Below are 24,478 nucleotides of genomic sequence, written 5' to 3' on the forward strand. Positions count from 1 at the left end.
TGAGAGTTTCTTTACAAGTTTATCAGTCTTGAGAGGTATACTTTTTTTACCCTTACAAGTGCCTTATGATTCTTTTCTTCAGAATGACCCCATCCCCATTTTTTTTCCTTTTATCCTTAGCTTTTCTTTCTGGCTTCTATTCCTGAATATATCCACATAAATTTCATTCTGGGAGCTTATTGTTCCTATCCAAGTGTTTCTCAAACCATAATATACGTATGAGTCACCTGGGGATCTTTATAATATGCAGATTCTGGTTCAGAATGACTGCATTGGGTCCTAAGATTCTATGTTTCTAATAGGCTCCCAAGTGACACTGGTACTACTGGTCCTAGAGTCAGTTTGAATCATAGAGGATATACTATCAGCCCCAACAAACAAAGGCTTCTTTAGACCTCACCCTACACTGATTGATAAGTCTATGTCTCTACAGCTTTAACTGGGCTTGCCATGTAATATCACAGGCACATTTGAGACACAATTAGGACTTCAGTTGAGCCACACTGGGTACTCTTTTGCCTGTGTGTTCATTTTTCTGCATCTGGACTGCAAGGGATCATTTACCATGAAAACATTTGCAAATCCTACCAAGTGCTTTTCACCCTTCAGAATCATATTAGGATACAGCTTATTTTTATCCATCCTGTTGCATTCAAAATGGATTGCATATTTTCAAGGCAAACTTACTCTAAGAAATGCAGCCCATGTTTCTTTTAATGGGCACCAGTTACACTAATTACTGGCATCATAAAAGAGCCATTAACAAGGCTAAGAAAGTTTTGCAAGCCTGTATTTTTCATTCTGACAGGTAAAATGGTATCTCCTAACACTTCAAACTCTGCCTCAGGAACTTGTGAAAGCAAAGCCAAGAACTGTTTAATTTTTCTTTGGCTCTCTTTTTTGGTGCCTTAACAGATAAAACTTTCCATCAAAGGGCAGTATGCTAAGGTTACATGGCAAGGATTTCTACTTTGTAGCTAAAGTCCAGGCTGTGACTTCACACCCCCGGACTGCACTGCTCCATGAAGACAGATGTTCACAGCTGCTTGTTATGCTTGCTTCTCCATAGGAACCAGAGACATAAAAAAAATGAGCCAGAAAACTAAATGTGTAGGAACCAGAGGTTTCCTCCCTTCTACCATCCGTCATTATATATTTTCCTTTCTGACCCTGAAGTGCCCTTGAAGACAGACAAGAGGTTTCCAAGTATCCATGTTAGCTCATCAACCTTTTTTTAGTGATACAATGTATATTCTTAATGTGCAAAGAAGAACAGATTTTATGACTTACGCCTGATTGAGTTTATAAAGGTCTTCACAAACTTCACACCATAACTGTGGTCAGGTTTATGAATTCGGCCAAGCTGGACCAGGTGGTGATCCAAAGGGTGGCTAGCGAGATCCTCCAGTTCCTTGTCATCCCAAGTAGGGCCAAGGGAAAACACAAATAGGGCATACCCTTGACATTTGGCTCGCAAAGATTCCTTCTTTAAGATTTCCCCATCTAAGTGGCTGGTTTCCCCAGCAGATATCACAAATATGACTTTGTTTCTTCTCAGATTGGGTGCAGTTAAAAAGATATTGTCCAGAGTCCACTGTAAGGCATGACCAATAAAAGCATCTCCATTTAGTTGTTTAACTGACTCATCCACATGCCTCTTCATGAGGCGCTTACTGCTATAGGTGGTAAGATTGAACTCAGCTCTAACTGGACTCTTCTGAGTGTTGGGTAGGAAGTCGGGGGGAGCATGGCTCAATAGGGCCACCCGGTCTCCAGTGACAGAAGTCTCCGGCTCTGGGGTGATTTCAAAGTGATCTAATAGTGCTCCCAGGAAAGCTCTTATGTCTTCAAATTCAGCACTTCCCACGTTCCGGGAGCCATCCAGAAGGAAAGCAGCATCCATGTAAGATTGCACAGGGGGTGGTCTGGCTTGGTCACAAGAAGCATCTGGCTTGCATACATCTGTGAACCAAAAGTCATTCTGTGTTACTAAGTAGAAATAGAAAAGGGAAGATAGCATGTCAAATATTTTGACATTTAGAAACTGCATAGTCTTTGATGTTAAAATAGTGACTAAATACTTTAATAGTAACAGGAAGATTTCCTAGTACATGGTTTGCATCTGTCTCCCAAAAGTACAGATTTTATATCCAGCCTGTGTCTTTGACTCCATTTACTAAAGCTATCAGACTTTTAAAGGTTAGGCTGTTTTCAACAGAAGTTTAATCTTGGCTGTGTTTCCAGTTTATGTCATTTGAAGTGGACAGTTTGTCTCATGCATGCAAGGGTATACTGTATCACAACATAACAGTGACTGATCGCTCCAGAATGACAGTATTATCGCTATGCTCATATTGTTCTACTATGAAGAAGTGCTTACAAAGTAAAAGTGAAAAAAGCAATGTATCTTTTATTTCAATTTAAATAAGTTTATAACTCAGTGTCTACCTATGAGTGATCCTTAAGGACAAAACTCATCTGTGCATTTCCATAGTGCTTATTAGCTGAAAACTGAATACATGTTTGTTAAATGAATATTGGATATTAATGGACTTTCCTAAATGAGGTCATTTTATAAATATGCATATCTCATTTAATAAAAGAATGCATAGTACTAAAAACAGACAGGATTTTACTGAATATGACCACAATGAATATTCAGAGGAATAAAAAAATGGAAATGGAAGGATCTTAGAGGTCATTTAATCTTGTAATTTTACAGAAGAGACTGTGGCCAGGATAGTAAAATAATTTTGCCAAAGGACACACCAGTATTTCTAGAAGTTTCTATATACGAAGTCAGCATTTTATTGTTAGAGATGAGGCCAGGTGGTATAGTAGTGGGGAGGTCCCTTGGCCTGAGAGCTGGGATGCTTGGGTTCTGGTCTCATTTCAGTAACAAGCTGTGTGCCCCTAGCCAGCTACCACTGGGCCTCAGTTCAGCATAGTTCTACAAAATTAGGTGGTAGGACCAGACCCACCTACAGACCCCTTTCAGGACTGACATTTCATAATCCAAGGTTATCAATACTAATTGATGGTTGAGAATGAAAATAGTCTCTTTAATAACCAAAGATAAGAAAGAAACATGGAGTAACATGAGTATGGACAGCTGGTACTAGATATATAGGCATGGGCCACAAATAAAAACTTAGATGAAAGATTAATAACCAGAGTGCTGATCCTAGGGGATGTAACAAAATTCTCACTACAGTCTTGTTCATAGGCTCAATAAAGATGTGACTTTGGATAAGTTATGGTTCCCTTACTGAAATTTGCTAAAATTTTATGGTCCTGTATAATGGTCAGATGATAGAACAGTCACCTGTGTGCAAAGCAGTTTCTAAAATCAGGGACAGTAGGCTGCCCATTTGCTCAGTTTTGTAGGATTTTTAATTGCAGGAAACGACAGCCAAAATCTTTTATTATACGCCTAAGAGACAAAACAAGGTTTTAAGCCAAGAAATGAAGCCAAAATCTATCCCCAGTCACACATGTGCAACTTCTGACTATGCAACATACCATCATACTGTTGTAACTGATATGTTTGAAAAAGCAACTGAGAATACATGGGGTGGAATATACCTCCCCACAGTATGTAAAGCACTTCAACTGTTTTGAGTAAGACTGCCAGTGCCTAAACCAATTCTGTGCAGTCAAGAGAAAGAGAGGGAAAGAGGGAAATTTACTATAGGGGAGCAGAGGGAAGACAGAAAGAAGAGGGGTTATTAGAAGACCAGAAACTCTACTTCTCCCTCAGAATTACTACCTTCTTCATTTAGGTCATTTATATGGCAGCCTTTTTCACCTCACTGATACATGTGAAGGAGAAAAATCAAGCATTTTCTACAGGCTCAAATGGAGAGATTTAGGGAGCAGAAGAATGAGACCTCTGTTTTTCATAAACTGCAAATGGTTTAGAGTTAGCCGCCTTGGGTTTGATATGGCTGTGAAGCCCTGAGCAAATTATTATCTCTAAGCTTCATTTTCCTCATCTGTAAAATGGAACTAATAGTAGTTCGAATGTTTTAGGGTGATTTTAAAGACCGAATGACATAATTCATTTAAAGGTATTAAAACAGTGCTTGGAATATAAACACAATAGTTTAACTGTCATTATCACCATCATTGATATTACATGAATTAGAACAGTGCATGGCCGATAGAAAATGCTTTATATCTCTTAGCTATTACAGCCACCAATGATTCCAGTGGCTCCACTTTGTAGTTATTAGAACACTCAAATGGAAGATTAGAGTCCAGTTTTCTAGTTAGACCTATACATTATGTATAAAACACTACAAATAAATCAACACTGAAAATCTTTCTGATGCTTAATATTCGGGAGACTTTTTTCAATGAGAAATGTATGAATTTTGCTATTTTCCACTTTGACTGTACTAAAAAATATTCCCAAGCAGGTAGGAGGGTGCTGAATTGCTTTCAAGCATTTCTTTCTGGCTGTGAACATTTGAGATTTAGAAAACACATAAATATACTTTATAGCATAAAAACTTGGCAATGAAGTAGGCTAAGTTGTTCTAAAAATCATTACTGTTTCCTGTAAGCTGCACTATGTAGAAAGGCCTGGAATGTAACTCTTTTGCTGGGATATATAGGAAGAGACCATGTTTGCTGAGCTGAGAGGATTCATCTGTGGAAGATGAAGTGTGACAGGGTGCATCCAGAACCCCAGAGAAGTCCTCCCAAGGCCATGAGTATCCCTGCTGCCAAGTTCCAGTTGCCCCTGCCAATGGTGACTCAACTTGCTTAATAGGCCTGATCAAATTATCTTCTCTCTGTGGGTCTTACCGTAGCAGAAAGTGCACTGCTGGAGTCTCTCTAATGCTGGTATGTAGTCGGCTCCAGAGGGAACCACTATTACTTGAAATGTGCCAGTGTCGTCAATCTAAAAGAAGCAGAAGCAACAGAAAGAAGAACTTAGTGGGTAGGGCTGCAAGAACCTCTTAAGACTACATACAGAACTGACATCTGGAGAGAGTAACACTGCTCCTAAGAAGGTACTGGGGAGGCACAGCATGTGAGCATGGCTAAGAGCTCTGCCTGGGTTTAAACCTTGACTCTCAATTTAGCTAAATGAAAACTTATTTTCCATGTTTCTTCATCTGTAAAATGAGTATACTACTACTACCTCCTAATAGGACTACTGTGAGCATTAAATGAGTTCGTATTTGTAAAGCACTTACTGACACAGAGTGGGTACAATGTGGGTAATGACCACAAAACATTTTCATATCTATTACTGCAGCAGTACAGTGAGTTCTTATGCTCATCATCCCAATTTTACAGATGGGGAAACTGAAGCTCAATGAAAGGTTAAAAGGATCGATCAAAAGACACTGAAGCCATTTAAGGAAGAGTATCAGAGACCTCCTCTCCCCCACCTGAGTCTCAGAGACCCATGCAAAATCATGGGATGCCCTTTATAAACAATCTTTAGGTTTCTACTATAAACTAGGCATTGAAGCTGTCTTTGAAATACACTCAGATGTATGTCCGTCCATGCAGCTCTCTGAACAACTCCCAACCCTTTCCCAACATGGCCCCATTGTTAGTAACCCATGTGGGGAGTTTGAGGGTAGAGAACAGGGGGAAGATAAGGAGGCTCCAAACAAGAATTATGAGCTTCGCTAATCGACCCAGAGATCATTGATAATTAAAGAAAAACTGTAGACATGACCCTAATGCCTAAGAGATGAGTCAGATGATATTTTAGTTTTTCCCTGTGATTCTCCTGTCCTAAGCTAATGACTACTCTCTTGCTCTGGGAAGATGCCCTGCCACCATAATTAATCCACAGAGGTAGAACTTCAGCAGTTGTTTATATGGAGTAACTCAGTCTTCAACCAGAGCTGACTGGACGAGATATGGTGTTAAAGTAAATTTGGTCTGAGGACACCTCTGTACTTCGAGTCCTCATGTAACCAACTGCAACCTTAGTACGTACTAACTGAAAACCTGTCTTAGGAGTTATTTTTTTTTTTTACAAATAGTGGAGTCTTAGCCAATCATAGCAGCTGTGCTTCAGTTAGTCACAAGTGGCCAACTGATTAGACGATGTTCAAATGAGGCAAAGGCCAAGCTGTAATCAGTCAAGCTGTTTCTGTACTTCCATTTTCATCTATAAACACTGCCTGCCACATTGTGAAGAGCAGCTCTCTGAAACTCCTCTGGTTCTGAGGGCTACTCAATTTGATGGCAGCGGCAGCCCATCTGGAGTGGCCACTGCCACGATGCTGGCTGCAGTCGGGCCCACTAGGCTTGTTCCACTCATTCAGCCTGGCAGACTGTGCTTGGCTCATGCTACCTGAGTGCAGTCGGGGCTGCACACTCCATGGAACCCTGGGAGCTGGGAACAGGTGGAAGCCTCACCCACTTCCGAGTTGGCAGGGTGAGAGCTCCTGCTCCTTGAACGCAGCTGCAGCCATCCAGCTGTGGCTCCAGACCCAGGCATCTTTGTGCTCTTGGGGGCTGGGAGTGGACAGGGGCCCTGCCCTCTTAGGAGCAGTTGCAGCTGCCTGGCCCTAGCTGTGGGCCCACACATTTCTGCACTCTTGGAGACCCAGGAAACCCTTGCCCCTACCAGCTCAGAAGTGCCTGCTCCCGCTACCTAGCTTCTCCCTGCTCCGGCACCTGCTCTGATCTTGGAGCAAAGTTGAGACTGAGCCCAGGCACTGTTGCAACCCGGCCAAGTGTGCACACACTAGGGGCACTGCTGACATGCCAGCTTCACTGCCTCAGCCCCCTCCCGAATTTGGGTGCTAATGAGCACGAGGGAGGCCAAGGGGGGTGCTCAGGGCAGCTTGGTGCTGGCCTGCAGGCACCCCTCAGTGCAAACCGCCTGGGCTCCAGTGGATGACAGAAGGAGACAAGCCGGCCTCTGCGTGGAAAGGGGTAGGTAGGTCCTCAGTGAAACCCCACCTTCAAGCCAGGGGTGGCCCAAAGCCTGGGGGCTGGGCTGACAGACAAAAATGGGAACTTACTGTGCTTTTTCTGGCCTGTCCATGGCCTCCCATGAATCAATCAGCACACACTTCCTCCCCTCTGAAACCCATAAAAACCCCGGACTCGGACAGACTCAAGGAGGCCACCAGATGACCAGCTGCAGAGAGGAGCTACCCACCCCAGGGCCTCCTCTCTGCTGAGAGACAGACACTCTTCAGGAGACCCTGCCTGCAGAGAGGAGCTACCCACTGCAGGTCTCCTCTGAGCTGCTCTGTCACTAAATAAAGCTCTTCACCTTGTTCAACCTCCACTTGTCTGCGTACCTCATTCTTCCAGGATGCAGGACAAGAACTCAGGACGCACTGAATGGTGGAGCTAAAAGAGCTGTAACACAGACAGGGCTGAAACATGCCCCTTGTTCACCATGTTGTGGGTGACAACAAGATGAAGAGAGGAGAGAAGAGCTGCAACCCTTTGGAGCCCAGACCTAGGAGCTTGCCAAGTCAGGGCTGTGACACCCTCTCTGGGACTCTGCAGTTCCTGGCATCTCCAAGCTTCCAGGTGCCACCATGTTCTCCGGTGCCATCTGTGGAAGCTGCTTGGGGTACACCTGGTCCAGCCACAGCCTCGCGGGGAGCTGCCCACCCTGCCACACCACACTCACTTGCTCACACACCCCTTGCTGCTCCACGCCTGGCTTGCCCTTGGTGGGTTTGAGATTCAGGCTGGTAGCGTGAGTCAAGCACAGCCTGCCAGGGTGAATGGGTGGAACGAGCCTAGTGGGCCTGAGTAAAAACTTGGGCAAAGGCACCACTGGCCACAGAGGTTTCCAGCTGACGAAGCAACACCCCAAGGATCCAATGATAGATTTACAAATTGCTTTTAGTGCAAATAAACTCTGCAAAATTTAACTTGCCTAAAGTTTTTAACACTTTGGTATCAAAAATGGGATCCAAAGTGGACTTCCAGTGACTCCCAGGAGCACCAAGTGACCAGGTAAATATACCTGCCTGGTCCATTGTGATCACTGATCTCTCACAGCAACTGGGGTCATGGGTGAGTTCTCTTTGATTCAAGCTCCACGAACTTGTGTTTTGAGCTCAAGTTTATTTGAGTAATTTTTATATTGGCTGGGTCCAAGATCAGACTGGATCCTATAATTAATAGGATTGCATCCAATTAGAGGCCTCAGATGTCTGACTGGGTCAGGCAGAAGCTGGACTGGGTCCAGTAGGTTGGTAAGATTAAGGAAGACAGAGAAGAGTGGGTCCATCTGGATTCAACGAGTCTTCTATCTTGGAACCTATTCTCTTCTAGAGAAATGGGTGAACCTTACCAAAAATAAGAGTTATAATGGCCGCCGTGGGAAAGATTTAACTCAAACAAAATTGCTTATCTATGAGGCACTTTGGAGGTTAAGAAGGGGATCCTGGACAACTCAGGACCAACGGGCTATATTATCCATTACTAGCCATTATTCTGGAGCTCGCAAGATATGCACTTTTCCCAATTACTCCTACAGAGAACATCACTACTGTAGAACAGAAGATTGGCTCTTTGAGATGTCTTTTCAGGTTGTTTTGCATTTCTAATAATAATGGCTCCACCTGAATCCACCAACCACTCTTGTGGCCCCACCCAGAATTGACTCAGAGTGTCTGAGGACCATTTTCCACACCCCTATGATTGCACTTCCAACCAATCAGCAGCAAGCACCATTGCCTAACCACTGCCCACTTCCCCCAAACTATCCGTGAAAAGCCCTATCCTCCGAATTCTCAGGGAGACTGATTTGAATAATAAAAAAACCCCAGTCTCTTGTTCAGCTGGCTCTGCATTAATTAAGCTCTTTCTCTACTGCAATTCCCCAGCATGCTAAATCAGCTCTATGTGGGCAGCAGGCAAAATGAACCTACTGGGAGGTTACACGAGCACAGGGCAAAAGCAAAGGCTAGTTATCTGGACTCAGGACCAGAGGACACCTTGGCTCCAGATACTTATAATAAATTCTACTTAGGATATGTGTATATGGGTATACCTAAGCTAGCTTAAATTGGTTTTTGTGATCTGTAAACAAAGTAGTCTTGACTACACACCAGGAGAAAGAGTCTGCATTATTATTATTATTATTATTTTTTTGAGACGGAGTCTCGCTCTGTTGCCCGGGCTGGAGTGCAGTGGCCGGTTCTCAGCTCACTGCAAGCTCCGCCTCCCGGGTTTACGCCATTCTCTTGCCTCAGCCTCCCGAGTAGCTGGGACTACAGGCGCCCGCCACCTCGCCCGGCTAGTTTTTTGTATTTTTTAGTAGAGACGGGATTTCACCGGGTTAGCCAGGATAGAGTCTGCATTATTAATAGCTACTAAGAGGTATCTCTATGCAATGTTTTAAGTGAATCATGCCTTCACTCCATCTGGATTGTGGTAAATGACTAGAAACAAAACCCAGTGTCAGTTCAGACAGCATAGCTCAGTCTAGCTGGGAAGGGCCAAGAGCTTTCTTATTGCCGACTATCAGGATCCAGGGGAAGAAAAACCAATCACAGAACATTTGATCCCGAAGAAATCAGGAATCATGTCACCTATTCTCACCATTTTAAAGATGAGCCAAGTGAGCCCCAGAAGGGGTGGATTATGGAAGGCTCCAATTTAAGTTTTGCTCTCCCCAAACAAGGGCTACCTTCCATCTTCTGTATGAGCTACCTTTATGATTAGAGTTTTGTATCAGTGGGTCTCTAACTTAATTTAGAGCAGTGTTTCTCAAGACATTGCCCAAACATTGCTGCTATTTGCTAACTAGTCTTGTGTTCTACACATTCTACATGACTACAGTGTGACCACTTCCATATTTCTGGTATTGGTCCTTGTTAGTTTAGGCTCACATTTAATCACATATCAACACATTGGTGTCAACTTAGAGTGACATCAACCTTCTCATTGATTCTAGTGAGCTGTTTTATGGTGAGAGTCCACAGAGGGTCTGCACTCTCACCCAATACCTCCCCACTTCCCCCAACCTTTTCCCCCTTAACCAAGTAATCTTTCAGTCAGTAAAGTCTGGAAGATGTAGTTTTAGAGTTCATTCATCCTACCACGTACCAATCGAGTAAGTATAGTAAGCATATTACAGAAAAATTCCTTAAAGTGAATGTGGGCTAGAGATTTAAAATAAAAGAGACCTATTATTTATGTCTCTTATTTCTCACTTCTTGTGGATTCAAAGAAGCACCAGCTTGAATGAAAGCACAGCTATTACACTCAAAGATGGGAGGTTTGGGGCATTTAGCAAATGGTTCTGAATGATACCCCACTCTTTCCTCTCTAAACATCATGTGGCATCTCTAAACATCTAAGAAAAAAATACAATGAATATTATGAATAATTTTCTTTTAGACAATTATATATAAACAAATAAAAATTATCTTCAAAATAAAAAGGTTGGGTGCCAAAATGCTTATTTTCCATTAGAAGTCTCCCCCCATTTCAACTCTGTCTCCAATCACGAGAATCATCTATAATGTTAAAGACTACACTTAGTTTTCCTCTTACCAGCAATGCCACACAGCAGTGTAAAATAAAAAGCCAGGCTAGCTAAAAGACATATTTCTTATAAAAATATTGGAAAGGGAGAGTCACCCTAGATTAGAAGCCTCAATGTGCAGCAAGTAAAATTTTATCAGAAGAGGCAATTGCTAAACAAATCTAAAGGCAAATTCCTAGGGACAAAACAAGCAAACAAACAAAAAACATGTTTTTCCATTAAAAAATGGTCCTCCATTTGTGAAGGGAGGCACAACTTGCCACTCAACTTCATACTATCATGAAAAACTTCCAAGATGGTGATCACAGTCCATTTGCTAAAACACAGGGAAATCAGTACATGCTGTCAGAGTGGGTGCTTCTGAGGCCCAACACACATGGCTGCACAGGTACCAAATTTCCCGCTGGACTACTTAACTCCCAGATGGATCAAGATTTAGAAAAGCCTTGGTAGGTATGAAACAAACTAGGGTTTTAAAATGTGGACCCACAATGAAAATGCATTGTGTCATGAGACTTTCAAGTTCTGTTCTTAAAAAATAATAGACAATAGGCCGGGCCGCGGTGGCTCAAGCCTGTAAATCCCAGCACTTTGGGAAGGCCGAGACGGCGCGGAATCACGAGGTCAGGAGATTGAGCACCCATCCCTGGCTAACACGGTGAAACCCCATCTCTACAAAAAATACAAAAACTAGCCTGGGTGAGGTGGCGGGCGCCTGTAGTCCCAGGCTAGCTGCCGGGAGGCTGAGGCCAGGAGAATGGCATAAATCCGGGAGGCAGTGCTTGCAGTGAGCCCCTGAGATCCGGGCCCACTGCAACTCCAGCCCTGGGGGCGACAGAGCGAGACTCCGTCTCCAAAAAAAAAAAAAAAAAATTAAAAAAAAAAAAAATAGACAACAGTTTGAACGTAGGTAAAGCACGATGGAAGAGAATGGATAAAATAAAGAAAAAGGTGGCAAACAGAGGTAGTAATGTAATTTCTCTTCTGTAATGTCAGACACTGGGTTCTAACCAAGTTGCATATATGGCTCTGTTTTGAACCCTTCCAGACAACCCTGCTTGGTTTCATCTTCCAATGTCAAGCTGGGCCTTTGGTTTTCCAGTTTGCTCCTGTATTCTCAGACCGTAGGACAGTACCTGGTATATAAAATGAGGCATTCACTAAACATCTGTTGGATGAAACTTGGGAGCAATTCTGACTTCATCTCTAACTCCATAGCAAGTCTGAGTTCCTGAGCTTGTTATAAAGCAACATGGTCCTTGTTGTGTTTATTATCACTGAATCTGACCTGCTGATACCCAAATGAAAAGAGGTACCTCTCCAAGAGAAACGCATCACTGGGGTTTTCTTTTACCAACCTACATCCCAGCATTAGGCATCTCACACATTATTAAACTTTTGTTCTTTCTATACCTGTTGCAAAGAACTGCTCTTTGTTGAGCTTTTTCATTCATTCAACATTGGTTCAATATCTGATATATGACAGGGACCAGTAACCTAGAAGATCAGCAGATACTGTTCCTATTGCCACACACCATACATTAGGAAAAATAAACATGAATCCGATAATCACACTTCAGTTGGGAGTGTTGGGGGCCAATGCGGCTTACATTAATGGGGTCATTATCAAGAACTTACACCTTCACTGGTGCTCTTTTGAGGTGAACTTCTTCAAAAAAGGAGTAAAGAGTTTCTAGAAGATTTAAGTAGAATCAAGAAACCAGATTCATCAATTTCTAGGTGAGACTGAGCAGTCAAAAGTTTAAAACACAAAGTACATTTTCAGAAGTTAAATGTTGTGCACACACCTTTGAGTGGGTGAGCGGAATTGTGTCAGTTTAAGCTTACATCACAATTTGCATCAGGAGAGAAAGTTATCTCCTTTTATGACTAAATAAAACCAAGGGATGAGGGAATTACAAGGACTGTGTAACCAAAATCACTTATAGAATTTTGTAGCTACTGCTACTTCTCATAGCAGCTATATTTGCATAGCCCAGCCCCACCCTTTTCTACTTTATTGCATTTCCGTATCTGAACCTGATCCATCAGCCTTTCATCTGCATCATTCTAAGATTAGTTCAACGATGCTACTATTAATAATAGCAGTTTCAACTCCTTTACAATCTAGATTTTATTATTATTAAACAAATTTTAGTTCAGGATCAAGCAACTGAATGCTAATTAGAGCAAAAGCTATCTTTTCTTTTTTTCTTTTTTTTTTTTGAGACCGAGTCACACTCTGTCACCCACGCTGGCATACAGTGGTGTGATCTCGGCTCACTGCAACCTCTGCCTGCTGGGTTCATGCCATTCTCCTGCCTTTGCCTCCCGAGTAGCTGGGACTACAGGCACACGCCACCACGCCTGGCTAATTTTAGTACTTTTAGGAGAGACAGGGTTTCATCATGTTGGCCAGGATGGTCTTGATATCTTGACCTCGTGATCTGCCCACCTCAGCCTCCCAAAGTGCTGGGATTACAGGCGTGAACCACCACGCCCAGCCAAAAGCTGTCATCCTTGAGTGACACTAGGCACTAATGCAGTGTTGCATCAATTAATCTTCACACCAACTCTAGGAACCAGGTACTTTCTGCTTCCGATATTTTACAGATGAGAAATGTATTCCAACTCTGTTATGCTTATTTCAACACTTTCACAGCAAATTTAGAGCAGTGGAAAGGGCCTCAAAAGGCCACCTTTAGCTTCTAATCTAGGAAAACCAGAAGTCACCCTCCACAGGTGAGTGACCGCCCCTATAAAAGACGTGCAGAAAAAGGTAACATCTTGTCTAGCAGCATTAATCCATGCCCAGTAAATCAACATTGCCTTTCAAAAGTTCTCTTTTAAAACCTAAAGTTTCCTACTGCTGTCACCCCTAGTATAAGAGATTTTGCAAATTTGGAATTCAGCTGGCTTATTTTCTCCAGTAATACTTTTTCATATGCTTGAAGACAGTGATTGTTTTCTTGTATGTCTTCTTTTCTCGAAATAAATTTTCAAATGGCTGGCCTTTTTTTTTTTTTTTTTTGAGAGACAGAGTCTCACTCTGTCACCCAGACTGGAGTGCAGTGGCACGATCTTGGCTCTGCTGCCCGGGTTCAAGAGATTCTCCTGTCTCAGCCTCCCGAGTAGCTGGGAGTACAGGTGCCTGCCATCGCGCCCGACTAATTTTTGTATTTTTAGTAGAAACGGGGTTTCACCGTGTTAGCCAGGATAGTCTCGATCTCCTGACCTCGTGATCCGCCCACCTCGACCTCCCAAAGTGTTGGCATTACAGGTGTGAGCCACCGCGCCCGGCCCTGTACTTTTTATTTAAGTTAAATTTTCCAGTGCCTCTTTGCTGCTCCCTGGGCCCCATTCATGGCCTCCACATGGAGAACAGAACATCGTGTGGTGCCAAGAGGCCAACTGGAATGACCCTTTGCTGGCCCAACAGGTCCCCAGTGATGAAGCCCTGCCACTGAGCCACTATTAACGGGATATTTTAAAGTTATCCTCAGTCGTCTTAATCCCAGGTGATTTATTTAGGAATGCAATACATTTCAGATTTTACTCCACAAGCTAAGAAGCTATAACTGGAATGGCTTTTCCTTTATAAATTGCAGGTCGTTACGTAATTAGCGAAGTTATAAAATCAGCCAATTGGCTTTCATCACACAGCAACAATTACTACCCTGACTAAGTGACATGTATGTTTACTGGCCTTCTGATTCAGTATCTTTAGATTCAGAGGCAACTCAAAGAGTAGCTCAGGGAAGCACTAGAACAGCAAACTTGAAGTGCTGACATTGCCATTTCTTAGCTGTGGGAACCGGGAAAAGTGGCTTAACTTCTGCATGCTCAGCTTCTCATCATCTATTTTATACACACTACTTGTGAAAATTAAACAGGTTAATGCAAAGACATTATCCCATTTAATAGAATGAGCTTAACATGTTCCCAGTACACAGTAAGAAATACTTATTCTACTCTGCCGATCCAGAATTTTTTAAACTTCCTAACAAATGACCCTGATTTTGAAGGCAAGGTAGTATAGGAGCTTCTGAACACAGGCAAGATAAATAAGAATTGTTGTGTGAAAGGTTTCACCCTCATACCGCAAATGCACGCCTGACCGAAGGCACGTTGCTGAAAGTGATCACCACGGGAATGATTTCAAGCGCGCTGAACTCCATGGCAGCCGTAGTGATGGACTGGGAATCCGCAGACTGACCGCTGCTGAAAAATGTGGCAATTCTTCTCGTGTGCACCCCCGGAAGCGTCCGCTTGAAGACATTCCTGGAAATAAACCGCATTGCTCTGCCAATCTCCCGGCTGGAAGAGGATCTCTCATAAGGAATAGCTTCAATTTCCCTGAGAAGTTGATTCTTCTTGTAGGCATCTGAGAAGCGCACGAGGTGCCTGGCGTGGGAGTTATAGGAGAGGATGGCTACGCGCGCTCCCACGGGGCAGCTGTTCTCCCGGACTTTAATGTCTTTCACCAGGAAAGCCATCATCTCCTTCATCCGCTCGAATTCCCGCTCAGTGACATCCCGGGACTGGTCCAGGGCAAACACTAACTCAGTTGGGTGCACTGGGCATTCGGTTTTTCCTAAAAGACCATATCCCTTATCACACATAGCATCCTTATTTATTTATTTATTTGAAAAAAAAAAGACACATAGAAGGCAAAGTAATTTTAAATGTTAACTATTCAAATACTTAAAGACAGTAAGTAATTTAAGTACTAAAACAAACGTGTAAAATATTATATATTTAAATCTTGAATAATTATAGATGTTATTCTAAAAGCTGAGTCTGCTCTTTTGAATCAGGCCCAAAAGGAAAACATCTGGAATTCAGTTTTATCTTATATGAAATGTTAAAGTTGATTATCAAATTCCTTCTAAACAATAGAGAGCTCCTGGAAATACCCTTCACCTACAGAGACTGGATTAAAAGTATCAAGTTTTATTGGTGAAAGTTTACTCAGTTAAACACATTTCTTCTTTTACTTAATAAGGAAATGTAATAAGAGTTAAAAAGGAATGGCTGTGAAAGCTCTGCTGATAATTTTAGAAAAATTGGAAGAAAACTGACATAGTTCACAGAGCAAAGCATGAGATGTAAAGAGAGTAGGCAATACAGGGTCGAGTTTGGTGCCCTTGGCCCAATCACTAACCAGCCATGTGACCCTGTCCGAATTACTCATCCTGTCTGTGCCTCAGTTTCTTCATCTGTAAAATGTGAGTCATAACATCGCCTGCTACATAGGTCTGAGGTGAGCATTAAATGAATCAGCACAGGTAAAGTACTCAGAATAACAGAACTTGGCACATAGAAGGTGCTCAATAAATGTCAACCATTGCTGTTATAATTATCATTCCAGACTTTTTCACTGTGAGAAATACATCACTAAAAGGAGACTGAGGAAAGCTTTAACAGATACTTTTTTGTTTAACAGTTACAAATGCAAGTATACTCAATAAATATGCCTTATTACTTAGAGAAACTGACTATGGTTGGTAAGCTCCCCTGTAAGTGTTAAATGCATATTTATGCATCTGTACTCATTGGTTCCAATTCATTCTAATCTCAGTACCTTGTCCTTGTCACAGCTGACAACTTATTTTTGATTATCTGATTAATGTTCATTTCTGCTAGTTTATGATGTATGGATAGGAACAGTATTTGCTGATCTTTTAAGTTATTAGTCCCTGCCATGTATCAGATATCTAACAAATGCTGAATGAATGAAAAAGAGCTCAGAAAAGAGCAGTTATTTGCAACAGGTATAGAAATAATGAAAGTTTAATAACATATGAGATGCCTAGTGCTGGAATTTGATTGGTAAAAGGACACCCCAGTGATGTGTTTCTCTTGGAGAGGTGCCTCCTCTCATTCAGATATCAGCAAGTCAGATTCAGAGATAATAAACACAGCAAAGACCATCTTGCTTTACAACAAGCTCAGGAACAGACTTGCTGGGGCTCACGTAGGCTGGCAAGGAGACATCCTTCTGCCATGGGCCAACTGGGCCTTGCCTACCTTAGTGCTAAACTATGACCTCCTCCTATCCTTGACTCCATGTCCTTCAAAGGCAAAAGAAGTACCAGTGAGAATAAATGTTCAAACCCAAATCAAACTGTTCATCTCGATGGAGACAGGAAATCATTTATTAGTCTCCAAGTCTAAATTACTGGGCTGAACAGATTTTTATAAACTGAGGTGTCGCTTTTAGAGTTTAAAAAAGTAAGTAGAATTAAACATGAAAGTGGTTCTGCTGACTTTTTTGGGGGTGGTTATTTGCATATGGAAACAAAACCAACAAAAATGCTTCAGATACAACTTAGAGATAAGGGTGGGGGAAGGTTCACAGCACTGGCAGAAGATATGAAAAAAAATTCAAGTTTTAGGGGAAAAATCTAAGGAATAATTCAGCTTCCAAAACACAAGCCCTAAAACCCAGCAAGCTGCCAGGAGTCCCAAGGATTCTGAAGAAGCCTAGGCTGGATTGCAGTGGTACCTAAGAGGCCCTCCTCAAGAAGGGAGGGCTACTGCCACATGCGGTTCCCCAACTAACATGGCTCTGTCACCACACACTATGTACTGAGGACTGCTACTTGCCACAGAGGAGGTGAAAGAAAGGACAGGGAGGCAAGGATCAGCCCAAACTACTGCCATGTAACCTAAACACAACACTGATGGTCCTTGTCCAGGTCACCATCCTATTTGCCTGAATACTACAACCCTGTCTAAACTAGGCCTTTGGCTTTGACATTTCCCACCCTTCACCCTTGCCACAATCCACTCTCCCCATAGCAGCCCAAGTAATATTTTAAAATCAGATCATGTTCCTCCCCTACGTACTTTCAACAAACTCTTTAATACCCTTCCCATCACCATTCAAATAAAATCCAGCCTCCTTATAATGTGCAAAGCTCAGCTTGCTCTGGCCTCTGCCTATTCCCCATGTTTTTATGTGCTACTCTCCCCCTCCCTGTATCTCAACCTTGTTGGGCTCCATCAGTTCCTAGGAAATGCCTACCTAGGTCTGCTCTGTTTCATGGCCTTTGCAAAGATGGCTCCTTTGGTTTTTTTTTTTTTTTTTTTGAGACAGAGTCTCACACTATCACCCAGGCTGGAGTGCAGTGGCACGATCTCGGCTCACTGCAACCTCTGCCTCCCAGGTTCAAGTGATTCTCCTGCCTCAGCCTCCCAAGTAGCTGGGGTTACAGGCGTGTGCCACCATGCCCAGCTAATTTTTTGTATTTTTAGTAGAGACAGGGTTTCACCATGTTGACCAGGCTGGTCTCCAACTCCTGACCTCGTGATCCACTGCCTTGGGCTCCCAAGTGGTGGGATTACAGGTGTGAGCCACTGCGCCCAGCTGAAAGATGGCTCCTTTGTGTTCTTCAGTCTAAACTTTAATTTCACTGCCCCCAGAAAGAGCCCTCTGTCCAAAAACATCTCCCCCCTTACATTATCCCAGGACACAGCATCCTATGCTTTATCTCTTTCAAACAGCACCTAATGTGCTGGGCTTCCCTTTATTTGCTTGTGATCTGGATCCTCCATAAGAATGGAAGTTTCTGAGCACAGGAAGCAGGTTCATTGTTCAACTCTGTATCCCTAATGCCTACTATAGATACTGGCACTTACTAGGCTTTCAACAAATATTCTTAAATGTGTGGATAAGCAATCAGAGGACAAGGGTCGGTGGGCTTATACAAAAGGTAAAAGTGTATAAATGTTTAAGAGGGTGACAAGTTTACCCAAAAACATCATGTAAGCATTTGTAAGATACCTGAAAACTAGCACTGAAAAATATGAAGCCGACTTGATAATTAACATCAGGCATGAGCTCCATGGATTTTGGCATTATCTGAGTTGCACATTCCACTTACTTGCTATCTGATCATCCCCACGTTTATTCTGCCTTCTGCATCTTAATACCTAATGAACCACTGGATGACAGAGATGATATGACAGAGCGAGAAAATGAAGGGAGTAAGAAATACTATTTTTGGCCAGGCACGGTGGCTCACACCTGTAATCCCAGCACTTTGAGACTCCAAAGCAGGTGGATCACTTGAGCCCAGGAGTTCAGGACCAGCCTGGGCAATGTGGCAAAACCCTGCCTTTACAAAAAATACAAAAATTAGTCAAGCATGATGGCATGTGCCTGTAGTCCCAGCTACTCGGGAGGTTGGAGTGAAAGGATCACTTGAGCCCAGAAGGTCAAGGCTGCAATGAACAGTGATCAGCCTGTGTGACAGAGCAAGACCCTGTCTAAAAAAAAAACCCAACATATTTCTAAAACCTTTAAAAGGTGAATGGTGATGTTAGTCATTCAGATATTAATATCTTAATGATTTTTTATTAATATTAATAAAAAACAAATTGCTTGGTTGAGAAATAGCTGTGAAGCTCAGCTAAAACTGAGTGATTTATTGGAGGCGAGACTCTGCTACCGGTATGAGGCAGTGGCAAAGAAAGCCCAGATAAAATTTGTATCATTTGGAAGCCAATACATTGCTCTAACTCATCTTTTCCAGATGTATGACATTTTAGAGCTTGATTAAAGCATGCTGTAAATAAAGATTACTCACCACGTCTGCCAGCTGGGGAAGAAGAACAAAGGAGATTGGATTATTATTTGGTAGGAGAAGAGAGTTCTGTATCGTGCAGAAAAGAAAGGTTCTATCCTGTCTGCTTTTTGTAGATGACTCAAAAATCAAGGCAACAGAGTTTGGAGAAAATGCAGAGTCTAACGTCTTGGTAAAAGCACTATTCCTTCCAAAGGGAAGAAGATGTGAGAAATGGGACAACATACAGCCATAAATCAGTGGCCTGCAGCCGGCTGTCAAGAGACAAAGAATCTTTGCCTGGGAGGGAACATGACATTGCAGGGAGGTGTGCTGAATTTGGAAAGCTGAAAGGTCCAACCTCTCTTTCCTCTAAATTTTCCCCATGTAGATATCTATAACTATCATTTATATATATATAGATAAATATATATACACATATACACAAATGTATCTATACCTATGTATAGTATATATGTATATACTATATATTATATGCATATTTATATGTTATATAAATATCAGAGGTGGATTTACTCTGAATTAAATGAACACTTGCCTTAGACCTGTACTGTTCAACATGGCAACCACAAGCCACATGCAGCTACTAAAATTAATTAAATAAAAATTCAGCTTCTCAGTTGCACTAGCCACATATGAAATGCTCAAAGTCACATGTGTCTTGTGGCTACTGAATTGGACATCACAGGGAACACTTCCATCACTGCAGAAACTTCTATTGGACAACACTGCTTTAGACTTCTCTCTTGCAGGGGCCCCTTGCAATGCCCTTCTTGGGAGGAACCCTAGCCATGTTGTTCACACAATCACGTACTCTTATAAAATAAAATATGCAAAAGTTAATGGTTATGATTTCTCTTTTTTGTTCTAAATAACACTTACTTTTGAAATACCTTTACCCCCACTTTTAGATTCGTGATTTTGTATTGAGTCCCTTAAATTTTAAAAGATCAGGTCTCAACATACTTGGATTTGCCCTTGAGTCATTATGATTTACATGGTTCCTATGTCATAAAACCTACTGCGCTAATTGAGCCCTAAAACAACCCATCTTCATGACTCAACGTATATGTGTTTTGGTTCCCATCATGGTTCTATTCTGCTACAAAAAGACAGAGTTCCAATAGACACTGCATTCAACGCTTTTAAATGTCTGTCTTTGAGACCAATATTCTCTACAGAAATAGGCTCTAATTTATTTTTCTTCCCCAAAATATCTAGAGGAAACTTTTGGCTCCTCCTTTCTGTCATATTGTTATTTGGAAAGTCATTATGCATTTGTAGATGAACACTGAAGAGTCAACTCTCTCCTAATCTTGCACATGAAATTTTTTTTGATGGTATCAACACATATTTTGATACAACAGGCTGCCAGAAGGGTTTAAAACAAATTCAGATGAGCATTTGCCAAACCAAAATATCATTTTGATTTTAAAATTTTGAGAAAGATAAAAAAATACTGGCAGAATGAGTATTACTATGAATTTTTAAAGCAAATCAATCAGTCCAACAAAAAATAATCAAACATCTCTTTCTGGGAAAGGAATAACAAACAACAAACCAAAGTCAGGACTCCCACCCACCAGGACACCCTATTATCACAGCTGCTTCTTTCACATCAGGTGAATTCAACTCTGTCAGTTACTGTCAGGCATTCATAATCATCTTTTAAAAAGTTCCATCTGACTCTCAAGTGACTGATTTCACTATTAGGTGAATTCAGACATCAAATCTCAATTTTCTTTAGATTAAAAGCACTCAATCGATTATTTCTTACTGCTTGACATGGGTTTCAATAGACATGATAGCAGCCAGAGAGGGAGTTAAAAGTCACCAGTCTATGCTGACTCAAAAATACATGCAGTGACATCTCTAATTTTAAAGAAATTGGCTGGTGAACTGTTTCAGTTCTGAGTGTAGAGTTCTCTGTTCTTCTTGTATGAATGCTGACAACTTGGGTGATCATTTTAAGCAGGGTACTTACGACTGCGGTCTCGCACATACTGAATGAGCTCACATGTCTGCAGTTCAAAAATAAAACAGAAACAATTAAACAACAAACTACTGGGCCCTGAAGTTTAAAAATAAGTAAATTTAACGGAGCACCCAGAGCACTCTGTTGTAGTCGGGAGATACGTACAGAAAATGAAGCCAAGCCTTTGGCTCCTTTCACACCCTAGGAAAACAAACGAAACACTGTTTTAATGACTCTAGATATACACATCAGTAGCCAGTGTGCACCAACATCGCCCTCAGAAAGTGAAAACTTTCAGAAGTTTTATTTTCATTAAATTGTTAAGAGGGAAAAAAGAATGCAGGTAGATACTCATTGCCTAATTAACAGTAACATTCTGGAAAGAACAAACTTTAAGCAGCAAGCTTGGTGCACACAAGCCTTGAGAGGCCACTTTCCTCCGGGTCCATCTCTGGATAACAAGGGTTGTCCAGAATTACAAGGATGGAGCTGACAACCTGAAACTTACCGCAGAGCTCTGGAGCACACCTACGCCTCAGGACTAGCTAAAGTGAGCCACACAGGTGCAGTTGCCCTCTTTCACAGAAGTTTCAAGGTCTTCAACCCCCTTTCTTTGAGCCACTGAACAACAGCCAGAGCTGAACCTTAATCTGTTCCCATCATTGATTAGCTGACAAAAGGATCGGACTCAATTTGAACATCTGGAAAGGTTATCTCAACTACCTTCCCAAAACTATACACACGCACACACACACACACACATATGTAACTCTGTCAGAGTTTGGGATAGAAAGAACAAATGAAACTGGTTTTAATTTCATGTGTTCAATCCCATCTTCAGAAGAGGAAGAGTCTGGCTTCTTTCAAAGAGAGACACCCAAGGAAAAAAATGCAACAGAGTCCCACCCGAACTCCTGAAGCAAGTTAAGTTCCATGTGAATGCAGCACTGATCACAGTCACTATTTATTTCCTTTCACTTCCATTCATTCAATGATCATTTATTACTTGTAGAAAGACTGCACAGATACAGAATATAATTGAGAACTACCATTTTAGTCTAAATACTTTTGATTTCCTCCTTCAATTTCCCCTCTCTCTCAAGAGATGTATTTAATCAGTATGTTTTCTCCTCTAAATATTTAATCAGTATTTTCTCACCCATAAAGGTGGGAAAATAGTGGCCAAGAAGCAGAGACAGAAGGCATGCACATTTGGACAATGAAGATTTCATGCACTGACTTTTTTTTAGTGGAAAAGGACCTGATGTGGTTTATAGTTTTTCTACTTACCTTACGTCCAGGAGGTCCTGGTTCCCCAGGGGATCCCATCTCTCCTGGAAGCCCAGCAGATATCTCAAAGGAGAATTTAATTATTTAAAAATTATATTTATACGTGTGTGTATGTGTGTGTGTAAATTCAAATGTAAAAAAAATTAAAATTCAAAGGTGAAAATTTGAAAGTGAAAATTTCACTTTTTAGAAAATTGAGAGTTTTCCAAAAAACATAAAGAAGGAAAAAATATTCCCAGCAATCCCTTCTTCCCCAAATGATCCGCATTAACGTTTTGAGGTCTTTTCTTGTTTTTTGATGGTATTAAGACATATATTCCTTTTTAAAACTCATTTGAATCATACTTTTCTCTGTTACCTTTTAAACCAAATTTATCTCTGGACATTTTCAGTTACTAAATATTATTTGGCAAAATCATTTTTCACAGCTGCATACTATCCCATCACATGGTTGTACCATAATTTAGTTAGTCCCTTACTGTTTGTTGTTGTAATAGGCAATGCTATTACAAAGTTATATGCATCACTCTGATTATTTCCTTAGGGAAGATTGCTAGGACTAGAATTGCCGGTCAGAGGAAAACTTTTTATCTAAATGGAGTGGTAGGTAACTAAACTGAAAAAACAAACAAAAGCAAAATGTCTAGAAAAACAAAATTGAAATACAAAAACTTTTAAAAGAACAGAAACACAACCATTAGTTGGAAATATTGTAATGAAATGGGGAATAACAGCAATAAAAACAACAGTTGTTATCTGCTTACTAGATGCCAGAAATATTTTCACGTACTTTCAACAATACGTTTATCATAAGGCTAGGATTTAGTTTAAAAACTGGAATATTTCTTTCTTCATTCAAAATGCCACGAGATTTACAACTTTTACAGGAATAAAAAATGAAGTTTAAAATCAACTTAATTTGTAAAAGCATTACCTGTAAAACAGTAAATAATGATTGATATCCTTTGGGCATTCCAATGATATTGACAGTGTGCTTGGTTGAGTGAAAAATGAAGTATTTTTATTTAGAAGATAAAGGTTAACCTCCAAGGAGAAAACAGCAGATTGAGCACACGTATTTACTTTCATTCCTTTCCAGTATCTTACTAAAATGACAGTAAGTAGATTATTTTAAAGGCAAAAAACAATGGTGGGGAGAAGGAGAAAGGAGATGACAGCCATAAAATGTGAGGCTGGAAAGCAAATGTGTAAGTGTTAAATGACTGAATAGACCTGAGAAAGTTGAATCCTAAGCCAGCAGCAGGGAAAGCCAAGAACCAATGTGTTTTATATCATACGTCCCAGAAGGCCGAGGATTTGGCCGCACCGGGAACCTCCAGAAGTGGAGGTGAGGGAGAGAGGTGAAGTAAAGGTGTTTAGGTGAAAATCATTTTAGGAATCCCCAAATCTCCTCTCTATTCTCAAGGATTGGGTGAATATCCCTTTTCACACCCTAGCAACAAACAGAGGTAAAACCGAGGTGGGACTCCAGGCTGAGTTGAGAACATACAGTATCCGAAACAAGGAGAGTAAATGAGGGTATGTATAGTAAATGTGAGAGTCTCCAGCTCTCTTTTTCTATATGGCTCCTAGAAAGCTGGCAGCCAGACCTTTACTCTCCAGGTAGGAAATTTTAAGAAGTTTTTTCAGGAGAACTTCACTAGACAAAGAAGAAAGACCAAAAGGTATTGATTTCAGAGGTTTGCTAAAGAAAGATTTTAGCTAGATCACTCTCTTTGGAAAACTGGTAGTTGACAAGCCCCACTCATGCTCTCAGAGCTTCCAATCAGTGGCTTTTTTTTTTTTTTTTTTTTTGAGACAGGGTCTCAGTCTCACACAGGCTCGAATGCAGTGGTACAATCTCAGCTCAATGCAGCCAAGACTTCCTGGGCTCAGGTGATCCTCACGCCTCAGCTTCCCTGGTAGCTGGGGCTACAGGCACATGCCACCACACCTCGCTAATTCTTGTATTTTTTGTAGAGACGGGGTTTCACCATGTTGCCCAGGCTGGTCTCAAACTGCTGGGCTGAAGCAATCTGCCTGCTTAGGCCTCCCAGATTACAGGGATGACAGGCGTGAGCCACCGTGCCTGACCCCAGTCAGTCTTTTTGTCTTCAA

General features: G+C 41.5%; 1 protein-coding gene across 1 annotated transcript in view; it reads right to left on the minus strand.

The window, feature by feature from the left end:
• COL6A6 (collagen type VI alpha 6 chain) overlaps positions 1-24,478 on the minus strand; it is a 110,619-nt gene that overhangs the window by 12,349 nt on the left and 73,792 nt on the right. Inside the window, exons 30-36 of the mRNA XM_017862330.1 lie at positions 22,361-22,423; positions 21,236-21,271; positions 21,080-21,116; positions 19,099-19,110; positions 14,605-15,098; positions 4,813-4,909; positions 1,291-1,962 (exon numbers count right to left, since the gene is read on the minus strand). Coding sequence (XP_017717819.1) covers positions 1,291-1,962; positions 4,813-4,909; positions 14,605-15,098; positions 19,099-19,110; positions 21,080-21,116; positions 21,236-21,271; positions 22,361-22,423 — 1,411 coding nt within the window. The remainder of the gene's footprint in view (positions 1-1,290; positions 1,963-4,812; positions 4,910-14,604; positions 15,099-19,098; positions 19,111-21,079; positions 21,117-21,235; positions 21,272-22,360; positions 22,424-24,478) is intronic.

Source organism: Rhinopithecus bieti, unplaced genomic scaffold (assembly GCF_001698545.2).
Source record: "Rhinopithecus bieti isolate Rb0 unplaced genomic scaffold, ASM169854v2 scaffold_62793, whole genome shotgun sequence".
Lineage (NCBI taxonomy): Eukaryota > Metazoa > Chordata > Mammalia > Primates > Cercopithecidae > Rhinopithecus > Rhinopithecus bieti.